Genomic DNA, 13,494 nt, shown 5'->3' on the forward strand with positions numbered 1-13,494 from the left:
TGGACTAACTTTGCACTTGAATGTTGCCCGTTCACTTACGTTTTAACAGGTCTGACGCTACTATGCGCCCCGGCTGTATCTAGGCTAACGGCTAACATGCTAACTATTATTTTTATGTCACTAGTCACTTGAAACAAATTTAGGATGATAGGAGACAAGTTGAAATAAACCGAAATTTCTCTTTAATAAGCAGCTTGTCTTTGCAGCCCCTTAGTGGCTTTAAATTCAGGCTTTGCCGCTATAAAACTACTGTATGTATAGAATTAGACTCCAGTGGTGGCTGCATTTGTTTGTTTCTGACTTTGTGATCCAACATTTCCAATAACTCCAGAGTGTTGTAAAATCAAAAAGTCAAAATATAATGAAAAAAGAAAGATGTAGCTGAATGATTTCCGAACAATGTTTCCATCTTCCAAAATATTATCTCCAGGAAGTTACAAAATGTACCTGTAATATTTCACAATAAATTACATTATTACCACCTCTGAGGCTACAACTGTGATATTTAACCGCATTCAGAATTTTATTGTGAAATTCACAGAGGTAAATATTTTACAGACATACACTGGTAAATCAAAGTAATATAAGGAAACTGACTGAGATTACAGTGGGAGCATACTGCTAAATCACAGTATCCTAATGGACATTAACTGTGAAGTTACAGGTAAATACAGTAACTTCACAGTAATCTAGAGGGCTTTAACTGAGGTTACAATTTGATATAGTTATTTTACAGGAACATACTGTTAAATCACAGTAATGTATTGGGCTTTAACTGTGAGGGTACAGTTAAATATAGTAATTTTACAAGAGCTTGCCGCTAAATCACAGTAACATGCAGGCATATCTACTGTGAGATCACAGTATACAGCTGTCATTTCACAATAATGTACTGTAAAAATTATACAGTCATTTACTGTGAAAGTGATGCGACTAGTTGCCAGTAATTTACTGTAAATGTACAGTCAAATATTTTACAGTTTACTTCAATCTGTAATGAACAACATTATCCCTGCGGTCAAAAACTGTTTTCTCTCCCTGTATTAACCCGTAGTATCATAAACTACATTTATCAATTAAAGAAAGTTGATTTAATAAAAAAATATTTTTTTAAAAAGACTAATCTGATGAACAGTATACAATAAACATACCTTAAAAATTATAAAGCAGAAGGCAGCTACCACAACAACATAAGTCATCAACAGTTTTTGCTGTCGTTGTCAGAGGTTAGAAATACCTCTCCTTGGTCTAAACAGGTTTGTCTTCCTGCTGCTTGTCGCCACATAACTTCATGTGATGAACCGTATAATAAAGAGCAAATTATATGTTTGCACAGGCAGCCAGCAGAATGCCTGCATGTTCACAGTCTCTGGTATGTTCGCTCTACAGTCGTGAAGATGACATACTGACTGACTTCAGCTGGTCGGAGTAACAAGATTTTGTACGTCAATGTTTCATAACAGGAGCTCAAAACCTCCAACATGAACGACTCGCCTTCCACAGTCAGCAGAAGAACCACCTCTTGGTGCACCTGACTGAAGTGGACCCGTTTGGGAACTACAGCTCGCCCCACTATAAGGGCACGGCCATGTTTTATAAGGTCACCAGAGGTCAGCTGGAGTGGCGAGGTGACAGAGCGGTGCTGATGGACGCAAAGCTCCTGGGAGAGCCTGTCTGCAAGCTGTCTCTGACTTTACCCAAGGTGCAGAAACACTCACAAGGAATTATATATTGTTGACTTTGTGTTAAAAAATAACACCCTAACATTTTGTTGTGTTTCATTTTAGAAAGTGAGAACCATCAATCGGCCCATCACGGCGCGGGTGAAGTTATGCGAGGGGACAGGTGGGTGACACGTTTTGAGGTATTTGTACGTTACTTGAGTATTTCCACTTTATATATCTCCACTTGCCATATTTTGATATTTATCAGCATCATAAAATATCTTCAAATCTTCAGTTTGTTAGTGTTGAAGATATAAATGCATCACTGCACCAGTACCTCCATCTTTCATCTCCACCCACCAGATTCCCTGTCAGACTCTCTTCTTCTCTGGCTGTCCGGGGAGCTCTCAGAGGAGGAAGTCGCCCTTCTGGTTCTCTCCCTGCGTCTCCGTCGAAGCGCTGCCCAGCTGGTGAAGCTCCGGGCCAGGGACAGCCTGTCCACCCAGGCCTTCCATGCCCTGGCCATGTGGAGGAGGGGGCTGCCTGCCGCCCCACACCAAGCCAAGGCCTCTCAGCTGGCTCACTGTTTAGCAAAGAGTGGCAGGCCGGACCTGGCCAGGGAGCTGCTGCTGCGACAGGCTGCCACCACCAGGCAGGGCTCACTGAAATAAGGAAGCATAGAAAGTAGTTTTCACACCACACACGACAAGTTTTTAATTGTTGCTGTTGGTCAGAGAGCGTTCCTGCCAATTGAGTTGGTGGTAGTGTTTGGTTTGATCCACAAGAGGTCAGCATTGGACTGTGAGATTCTCTGCTCTCTTCCAAACTGGAGTCAGCTCTGTCTGTGAATCAAGACTGACTCCACTGAGTATTTTTTAGAGGCCTGAAGACTTTCACAAATCAAACAATCCAGTAAAGCTAGATCATTATCATTTTACCGGATTATACACGGCAGAATGACAGAACATATCTCTGGGATCAAACTGCAACATGAATAAATAACACTATATACAAGGACAAGAACACAAACAACACAACCAGTGTTTGGGAGGTAACTTTTGAAATATAATAGGTTATAGATTACTACTTAGACTGTTTAAAAATGTAATAAATAATGAAACTATGTTAATTACTGGAACTTACATTACTTTTCTACCAAATGTTTTAATCTGATCATTGAAGATGAAATGTCATAAAAACACAAATTATGTCGATGTTGACAGCATTTTCACTGCTGGTAAATAAGCTTTGTCCTGTATAGTAATGTTAGAGTCCTCCTCTGATCTCAGAGGGAAAATAGTTTTGAATTTCCAGCACTGAAAGGCGTTCTTGACTGACAACATGGCCACTCGCCTTGGCGTGGTCGGCTGGTTGCAGGCACAGTAAACTCAGGTTGCTTGGAGCAATGCGTTCTGATTTGATTGGCAGATAAGAGGCAATGCAAATTCAAATCAGGGTCAAAATTTGAGGGCATACTGACATGTAAACGGAGCCTGTTTGGACGTAGAGACAGCTCCTTGTCAGAAGGGCTGCCCCCTAATAGTCGACCAAACGTAAGTGGACCAGAAAGGTCATTAGTCGACAAGATTTCATTGGTTGCTTTGTTGCAGAAAATAGTGTAACTCCATTTGGTGCTGGCCTTGTCAAAATAAATCAAAACTGGACCATGTGGAACTTTAATTTGAAAGGACAGACACAAGAAGTGTCCACGCTCAGCAGTTAGACAGGAGTCAGGTTAATTTCCAGGGCTGGTACCTGCGGTTATTCCACAGGCTAGTTAATAACATGTCGGGCAGGAAATCCAAAGTGTGGGATCATTTTGAGAAGGTGAAGGACGAACCCAAGGTGATATAGAGTGCCGAAGTCACGCCCCTTCCGGTAGAGCTCATGGGACCTTAGATTGGAAATACCACAAAGTATGACTTTCTTGACCTTAAAATGTATGTTTTAAATTCATTAACAACATATTTAGATTTCATGTCACAACTCAAACGGGAACAAAAGATAATATTGCTCTCCCCATTCACTGCCATTATTATTTTTTCCGATCTAAGGTCCCATGAGCTCTACCGGAAGGGGCGTGACTTCGGCACTCTATTTAAACTCATCTTCATTGGTCGACTACAAACATGACGAATCATCTGAAACATGGAAGTAGCTACATGCCCATTAGCCCACAGCGTCATTAACAGGCGGCTCGCTCAGTGTGTGACATGCACTTGTAGATAAAATATAGGCCTATATTAATGAAGGTTCATTAAATATCGTAAACATGTGGACGACTAGTCGACTAATGGCCCTAAATGACGACTATTGGTGGACTCGGAATATCCTTAGTCGGGGTCAGCCCTTTTTGTAAGACGTTTGACCCTGGTGTTGCACCCAAGTTAGTCCCATCGCTTTTGCTGATCTGGGTTGCTCTGACATAGGTAGTCTGACTCACTGGACGTAGACTGTGGCTATAAGCCTGCCATCTGCCTTCTATCTAGGCCGGCATTCTCCCACTCTTTTACTGTCTGCATGTTAGTTTGCAAGTTTTGACAAAGACTTGGATCGTGTGATAAGGTCTGCCGGGTTTGTTCTTTCAGTGATTTGTCATGAAGAGGTACAAATAATAAAACAACTTTTCAATAGACCACAGAAAAGCCCAGACTCTGTCTTGCAGGACCCTCTTGCCCGCTGATCTGTTTTCAGACAGGGACAGTTGGAATTGATTTGCCACATCTTTCAAAACATCTCCAGCCTAGTCATACCACCATATGATCCTTTTTGATACCGGGGGTCTGATGTCAGACCATCCTGACTCCTCTCTGGTTCAGCAAACTTTCTGTTGCCGCTGTAAATGGAGCTGCTCTCCTCCTGGAGAATTTGCCCAGTTAGCATTAGCTAACACAATAGCAATGCCAACATCCAACACTGAACAGTCCCAACAAACTCACACCATCACCTAAATGGTAACTGGTAAATTCAAGAAGGGAATCTGGAGGACCGACAGGACGGATTGAAGAAGCTAGTTAGCAAGTTAGCACATCAACAACACAACCCAGGGACAGAACATAAGATATTTACCGTGCGCTAGTGAACAATAACACAAACAATTACGAACCGCTTTTATTAAAGCATTCAATGACTGAAAAAAATAATCTTACCTCATAAGTTTGTTTCAACACGCCCTCTTGACCTTAGCTGATTGTTTACTTTCCTCATTTCTGTTTCTCTTTTTGTGCACTAAGTTAAAGTGCCAATTGGAGTGGTTTTATTCACCGCCCGGTTTTGCTGTCTCTGACGCTGATTCAACATGCTGGATCTGTCAAAAAAGAGCCGTCAAGGGCCAATGAGGGCCAATGGTGCAGGACACAGCCCGAAACTAGGGCGACAGACGCTGACCTATGGCCCGACACTGACCCGTGGCTAACCATCAGCTTGGTGTGTCAGGACTTAATTGTCTCAAGGCACCTTATACTAGTTGTCTTGTGACCCCTGGGAGGCTCGGAAACCCCAGGCAGGGGACCAGCACTGTAGATAATATTTAAACATTTCTTGTAATATATCTTAGCTACAGAAGACACCAAGTGAGACATTCAGACAATCATGGTCAAGTATTAGAAAGTGTATTTAGTTAAGCCATTTTTAATTAACACCTTACCTCATATTATGTGTCTCAATGCAATAAATCTCTGTCTCTAGATACAAGCGGGGAGAATTATCTGTGCCCATGACTTGATTCAGAATTAAATAATAATAATTAAGGTAATTTTAAATTTCTTGTATGGTACTGAAGATAGTTAGAACTTAAGAGTTCTCTCAGGTTATTTTTACGTTTAAAGTCTGAATTTTTTGGAGCCATTAATCTCTGACAGTGGCGTCACACTCTCACTTTATTTTGCAGTTTGTCTCCACAGACAGGCAGGTGATTTACACAGCCAGTCAGCCGTCTCTTCTCTGTGTGTGTAAACAAACTGACACTGAGCTGTGACCTCTATTCAGCTGCCTGACACCGAGTCATCTTTAAGACTTGACAGGGTCTGCTGATCATAACTGATTGGATAACAATAGCTTCTCTTTCAGCATAATAAAGTACATTTCTGCTCTGACATGAGTTGGAAAATCATGTAAAAAATAAATGATTTGTGTCTCTTTTGAATACTTTTGTGTCTTTAAAATAAAAAATGCTGATAAGCACACAGATCCTCTGAACATTTTAATGTTTGCAGATTCCTTAAATGTTCCTAGGCTTCAAAAAGGTGAGGTCATTTGTAGCTATTGTGGAGTTTTTTAACATATCAGATGATGTTTACTGTCACATAGAGTTTTCCCAATTACCATGAAACGGGAAATTACCATCTAACTACTAAGAGGGCCCATCTCATTGTATTAGTAAGTAGTTACATCGTAATAAGTAGTAAGTTAGCTACAACCTAAAGTAGTTAGTTATGCAGTAAGTAGTGGTAGGCTAAGTAAGCTAGTTACTACCTACAGTAGTAAGTTCGAAGTTCCTCCAAGGCCAAGGAATTGCGATGTCACAGTGAGGCTTTGACTTTTCAGATATAAAATGTCATCACTTTATGATCACATCCCATTAAACATTTTTGTGAAATTTTGCTGTAATTAGCGTATGAATTCTTGAGTTATGGCCAAAAAAAATGATTTGTGAGGTCACAGTGACCTTGACCTTTGACCTTTGACCACCCAATTCTGATCAGTTCATTCTTAAGTTCAAGCGTACGACTGTGCCATGTTGGGGAAAACTCCCTCAAGACCTTATTGAGATATTGCATTTACAAAAATAAGACAGACGCAAGGGCACAGTGACCTTTACCTTTGACCACCACATTTTAACGAGTTCATTGCTGAGTCCAAGTGGACATTTGTGCCAAAATTTGAAAAAACTCCTTTGAGGTGTTCTTAAGATATTATGTTCACAAGAATGCGACGGACGGGGTCACACTGATCTTGACCTTTGACTACTAAATTCTAAACAGTTCATCTAGGACTCGGAGTGGATGTTTGTGCCAAATTTGAAGACATTCCCTCAAGGTGTTCTTAAGATAACAGGTTAACAAGAATGAGATGAATGCAAGGTCACAGTGACCTTGACCTTTGACCACCAAAATATAATCAGTTCAATTTTGAGTGAACTTTTGTGCCATGTTTGAAGAAATTCCCTCAAGGCGTTATTGACATATCGCATTTACAAGAATGGGATGGATGTACGGATGGACCGCATGAAATACAAGAACACTGCTGTTTCTTAATTTAGTCTACATGTCTTATCATCATCATTTGAGGGAGCTGAGTTTTTGCCTGAAACACACAGCTTTGTCTCAGTTTTTTGCACAATATCATGTAGGCTGTGTAACTGTTAGCCATCAAGGTAGGGCATACCTAAGACACCTTGTACAGGGTGTAAAAGGTGTCTTAGGTATGCCCTACCTGAGACACCTTGGTAGGTCTTAGGTAGGTTCTAAAACAAGGACCTTCCTTGTTTTACAACAAGCTGGAAGCATTAAAATGTCGGCAGGAGATGATGAAGTTATGGAGCTAACGTAAGGTGAGTTAGCTAGCTAGCTACAGCTGATAAAATCTGCCACCAACAGTTGGCATTTCAGCTCTCACAATTGAAACTTGTGGAAAAGAAATAAAGGCCTGCTTTTGAATAGGCTGTTTCAAGGCATCTTTCAGTTGCTAGGAAACATCATTGTTCAACTTAGACTTCTTGTCCAGCCACTACTGCACAGAAACAGCATGTGAAATGCTAAACTTCAGTCGTTCGCTTCGACAATGTACCAACTTGATGTCGGGAATATAAGTCCACTGCTTCCCTAAAGAAACAAACCAGCGCAAAGTGTGGATTGCAGCGGTCCAACAAAAGAACAGGACACCGCTAAGAAACTCCAGAGTCTTTAGTGCTTATTTCATTAACGATAAGTAAGCTTGTTAAACCTAACAATAGCTAGCCAACAGTCTACAGAGGGAAAGAGGATCATTTATATTTGTGTGTGCTGTGTGATTGTTTCATAGACTGTAAAAATAATGGACAAAGCTAATTGACATCATCCACTGGTTGGGGACTCCTGTTTAGAGGCCTCGAGTTTGGCCATCAAACTTCTGCGGCTCCTAGTAAAAACCTCCTGAACAATGAACACTGAAGGAATTCTCACCAGGAGAAGTTTCAGCTGGTTGCAGTCTGCAATTGTCACCACTAGATGCCACTAAATCCCTCTAAATCTTTCACACTGGACCTTTAATGAGCCTTTTGGAAAACTGTTTTCTTAAGTTGTTAACCAAGGTCAAGAGTTAACTTTGAAGCTCGGCTTTTAAGTCTTTAAAAAGTTGAACATCTATTTTGTATTTCTATATATTTAACTCGGAGAACTCTAGATATAATACAGCCAATGTTTCCTCAACTATTATGTTCCATGTCAAAATCTTTCCCTGGGTTAAAGTTGGTTTATCCAGCGCGACAATGAATCCCTCCTATGACGAAACTGAGGGCACCAGAAGTGCGCTCTGTCTTTTTAATGACATTCGCCAGGGTTCTCTTTTTCATCCGTCTTCAGAGCCTCTCGCTCCAGCTGTGTGACATTCTGCAGGCTCTGAGCTGAAGCAAGGGGGTAATGACAGATGCCATGTGTCCAGGTGGGGGGTCGGGGGACTCCCCGCGGAGACCACCCTGTGCCGCAAACGAGAGGAGGTGCGGTTAATGAAGTATGAAATGGTAACAGGTGGAGCTGATGGATTAAACAGGATGATCGCTCCTGCTCCTTTTCCTTCTCCTTCTCTGTCACTCGCTGACAAAAAACTGTCTCCTCTATTCATTAACCTTTTCTCTTCCCTTTACTTCCTGCCCTTCTATTGTTGCTCAGCTCCACACTTAGGCTGAACTATTGCTCTTGTGTTTCTCTTCCCGATGCTTTACAATCCTTCCTTGCCATTATCTACACACTTTTCTTCCTTTGCTCCCTCGGGTGTGACTCTAAAGGACATGTGTGGCATCACTAGCAGGAGAGTTTTGTGCCTCGAGTGTGTGTGCCAGAGGGGGGTATCATTAGTCTGGCACAAGGCCATCAAACGCACGCACACACACGTTGAGGGTAAATGTCACAGAGGGGGCTCCCACAGCGCTAGGAAATCGTTTCCCCTCTCATTTTGTCTCCCTTCTCTCCCCCTTCTACATTATTGAAAAGGCCACGCAGCAAGGCACTCTGGGAGGCTGCCCGTCGTCCAGTCGGGGTGGGGATACGGAGGGATGATGAGGTGAAGAATTCCCACGGAGTGCCAGCATAAAGAGGTTCTGATTAAAACCTCATTCGTTTCATCATTCATTTCATCATCCTCTCCTAGGTTTGGAGCGCTCTTGACTTTTTTTTTTCATGCAGGAATCCTCGCTGCCTCGCTGCTCGCTCACTCCGAGCTGTCAAGGTAAAACAGTCTGATGTGATTGAGATGCAGAAACAGCCATGAATGAACATATGCACTGTCACAGCTCATCCTGAGTCATCCGACCGTAGAATTCACATCTGGGGGGAAATACAGACTCCTCTCCTCTCACACGAAAACCTGAGATTTGTTGTTGCTGTAGCATAAAAGGGGAGAAAGTGGAAGGCCAGTTTAGTTACGCGAGTCTTTCCGTTAGCTGTATGGCTGATTATTTTTGATTCAAGGCTGCCTTAATTACCCCGGCTCTTGTTTACTCATTTAGGCAATCATACACACCGTACTGCCTCAGAGTAATTTAGATCCAAGCACAGCCAAATCCTCATAAAGATTCAATGTTAAGATGCGGAGGGAAAGCTGATCACATAATGTCTATTGGTTGCAGTCTCTAAGCAACACAGTCAAAGTTATGTCTACACATGAAAAGAACTTCTTATGATCTCAAGTCAACAAATACGAATTAACTTATTTTTATGTTCTGTTCTTTAAAGTGACTGAAAACTGCTTCAAGGAATAGTTCAATATTTTATGCAGAAACACCTTAGTTTTCTGTTAGTTTTCTTACCAAGTGTCAGACAAGAAGATTAATACCGGTAAATATGAAGCTACAGCTAGCAACCAGTTAGCTTAGCTTAGCAAAGAGACCGAAAACAGAGGGAAACAGCAAGCTAATATCTGCATACCAGCACCTCTTAAATTGGGATTTATACTTCTGCATCGAACTGACACCGTACCCTACGCCAATAAAGCCACCACAAAAATAGCATTTTAAGTCTTGTGTGTGATTTATCCTGGCTTCATATGAGCAGAGGAAATCTCCGCTAGACGCTAGGCTAATTTATACAATGTAAAATGCCATAGGCTTGTGCTAATTAGGCTAATTTATACAATGTAAAATGCCATAGGCTTGTGCTAATAACGTTAGCATGTGGTATTTGTTTGGTAAACATGTTTAGTAAAAGACAGTTGTTTTGTCAGTGAACCTTGTGTGTTGTAATGGAGCTGAATTTTGTAACGTTACCTTTGTTAAATGTTGCTGTTGTCCCTGGCTTCATATGAGTAGAGGAAAAGTCCGCTAGCTGCTAGGCTAATTTATACAATGTAAAATGCCATAGGCTGGTGCTAATAACGTTAGCATGTTGTATTTGTGGGGAAAATGTGTCCAGATAAAGACAAGTGTTTGTCTGTGAATGCTGTGAGTTATAGTGAAGCTGATTTGTGTACTTGTGTTTGAAATGGTCTCTATTAGGCCATGTTTAATGTGTGTTTAATGTGTGTTTTTAATCAACTAAACTTTACAGCACTTCCCAGAAACCACCACCGCCGACTAGTGTTTTGGCGGTGTAACTGCAGAGTGACACAGACACACCACTGCACAAGTATAAATGCTCACAACTGCATAAGCTACGGCAATGAGCTGACGCACAAATATAAATCCACCTTTCATGGCAACAATATTAAACACAATTGTAAAATTGAGCTCTGTTACAACTGACAAGGTTCTCAGACAAATACAATTGTCTTTTGCTAGACACATTTTCCCCACAAATGCAACATGCTAACTTTATTAGCATAAGCCTATGACATTTTGCATAAATTAGCCTAGCCGCTAACGGAGTTTCCCTCCAGTCAGCTGGCACCAGACTTCTATATGACGTTAGAGAGGTGTTGGTCTCTTACGTCATATAGATGTTAAATTTAAGTTGGAATTAAAATTGGGTTGATGATATTCTGAATGTCTGATGACGTTAGAATTTCACGTTATGTGGATGTTAACGTTATGACATTTTGCATATGTGTTTTTGTTCTCTATACCTTACAAAAAAAATGTCATTATTCTACGTCAAGATGATGTTAGCATGACACGTTTGGAAGATGTTGGATTTTGGTTACTTGACAAACTTAAAACTGACAACATATCAACATCGACCATCATTATTCTACGTCAAATTCTACAATGTTTTGAACTTCCTGTTCCCCCCTTGGTTCCAGTTTTTGTGCTAAGCTAAGCTACCAGGCCACTTGCAGAAGCTCCATATTTTCTGTACCTGACAGTGATATCGATATCTTACAAGTTGTGTCAACAAATCTGTTTTAAATAAGACTGGACATATATTTCCGATTTCTACCTTGAAAATAAGGTATGAGAGCACCCTGAGGTGCAGTGGGTGACACGGGTCACTGTGCGGTCCTGAACCCTGTGATGAGTGAAAAATAGAGACAGCTCCTGTGTGGCTACCCATTCAGACAACAGCGAGGATGGATCAAATCTCAGGGGTGAATCTCTGACTCACACAACTGGGCTTGACTCCAGCCCACTGTGTGTGTGTGTGTGTGGTTGAGTGTTCGTGTGTGGGTGTGTGTGTGGGATGGGGAAGGAAATTGACAGAGAGACCTCTCAGGTGTACTGCTCAGTGGTCCATGACAAACTCTTCATTTGTCCCTCATCTCGGTGGTAGACAGGGCAGCTGGGGGTCTGTGGCCTGATAGGGCCTGAGTTCCCGTTGCAAAAAGCAGACCCTGCGTCACACTCAGGGAATATTTCGAGCTGCTATAATCGATGTTAACAGAAGCTGAGAACGGCCATGCTTGCATTTTCTTTTTTGATCCGATGATGTTGAGATCACAAGGTAATTATTTTGTTATCTCGAAATAACAAAGCTTGTTTACTCATGAGAACGGGTTCTTTATGTCGATCCTAGACAAAACAAAAGGCGGATTTCTCAAGACAACAAGATAATTTATATGAGGAAAGGACCACTACTTGCTAACAAGTTTGCTACGTCACCTAAAAAAGTGATAGTCTCTTAGCGTTGTGTTTATCTCTGCTGTCCCAAAGTGGCCACTTAAGGGTTTCGTAATATTTAGCCATCATAGTAAACTTAGCTGTAGTAGTTCAAGTTAGTTAGCTAACAAGCTAACTTTTGAAATGTACCGCAGAGGAGCTTTTCCCCTCGAGCAAGCTGTGCAAACTGATACAACTACAGCAGCAGAGCTGTTCTTTTCCACATGAAACTAAACGAAAAACTGCTTCAGCTGCAGCACATCACATCAGAGACTGAACAGAGCTGAGCATTAGAGCTTGGGACCAAGATATAAAGGACATTGTTCAGGATTGTGTTCAATTCCAAAGATAAGACAGTGGTTTTCCAAGGGACTTTGGGGTTTCTGCTTGGCCAATGTGCCGCCCTATTTGAGCCAAATGCTAGCTGGGTTGCTGTCGACTTTGTTTTCGATAAGATGCGGGCAACAATACATTTTGTGATGTGGTTGCAGCCAACGTGTCATGCTCTTCTTCACACATGAAAAGCCTCCATTTACGTCCCTTTCACATCAGTATGAGGTTTCAAAGTGTACACCCCGTGTGAGAAAGCACATGCTGACAAAAACATAATCACACAGATGCAATTTCAGCAACATCGATGTCCTCGCTGACCATTTTCTGATGGAGTTAAATTGGTTTTGTTTACTCTGGAAATCCTCCAAGATTGTGTGAGATGTTGTGAGACGGAGCAGGAGGGAAGAGGTGAAAAAAGGTTGGGATGACTGAGGGAGAAACAGAGGGAGCGGCAGCAGGGGTGAAGAGGTGCTACAGGAGTGATGGAAGGACCGAATAAACAGGAGGGAAGGGATGAGAAGAGGAGCAGAGCGGACGAGAAGGTGTGACGTGATGGGAGAGGGTGGGGGAGAGAAGGTGTAGCAACAGCGTGTCCACTGGTGTGTGAAACCGGCCTGACATCTGGAGTGGGTGTTTGTGTGTGCGCGAGCGTGATCGCAAGGCGCGGAGAGCCGTGGAGACTGGCTCGATTTCTCCTTCACACACAAACACTTCTGGTTTGGCTGAGATGATCTTTTCAGGGTTAGAAGGTCAGAAAGAGTGCATGGCTCGGCCTCCCCTGACAGTTATGTTTCACACATGAAGAGCCCTGTGCACCCATACAAACACACAACACTTCCACTTGAAGGAGACCTATTATTTTCATTTTCAGATTCATACTTGGGTTTCTACTGGAACATATATAAATATTTTAAGGGTTAAAAAAACCTTAATTTTCCTTTTACTGCCTTTGCTGATACACCTGTATTCACCGCTGTCTGAAATGCTCCATTTTAGCACCTGTCTCTTTAAGCCCCCCTCCCGAATCAAGCGCAGTCTGCTCTGATTGGTCAGTGTTTTTGGGTCCTTTACATCTAAGTGCCGCTTCACAGCAGGTCATGTTCCAGCAAGAATATGTTTCAAAATCAGGGACAAATTAACAACATTTGAAACCAAGATTACATGTTTCCTTGATGTTAGCTGTAGCTACATGTAGCAGTGTAACCTACTTGTAGCCGGGGAATGACTGTAACAAAGTGTAGCATCATTTTTTACCATCACAACCTTCACAACCGG

The 13,494-nt window shown here is 41.9% G+C and overlaps 1 protein-coding gene across 1 annotated transcript in view; it reads left to right on the plus strand.

Moving 5' to 3' along the window:
• Positions 1-3,501, plus strand: part of dthd1 (death domain containing 1) — a 16,496-nt gene extending 12,995 nt beyond the window's left edge. Inside the window, exons 8-10 of the mRNA XM_050067669.1 lie at positions 1,464-1,702; positions 1,788-1,845; positions 2,028-3,501. Of these exons, the coding sequence (XP_049923626.1) occupies positions 1,464-1,702; positions 1,788-1,845; positions 2,028-2,335 (605 nt within the window). The 3' untranslated portion in view covers positions 2,336-3,501. The remainder of the gene's footprint in view (positions 1-1,463; positions 1,703-1,787; positions 1,846-2,027) is intronic.
• Positions 3,502-13,494: the final 9,993 nt, after the last annotated feature.

Source organism: Epinephelus moara, chromosome 17, assembly GCF_006386435.1.
Source record: "Epinephelus moara isolate mb chromosome 17, YSFRI_EMoa_1.0, whole genome shotgun sequence".
Taxonomy (NCBI): Eukaryota; Metazoa; Chordata; class Actinopteri; order Perciformes; family Serranidae; genus Epinephelus; species Epinephelus moara.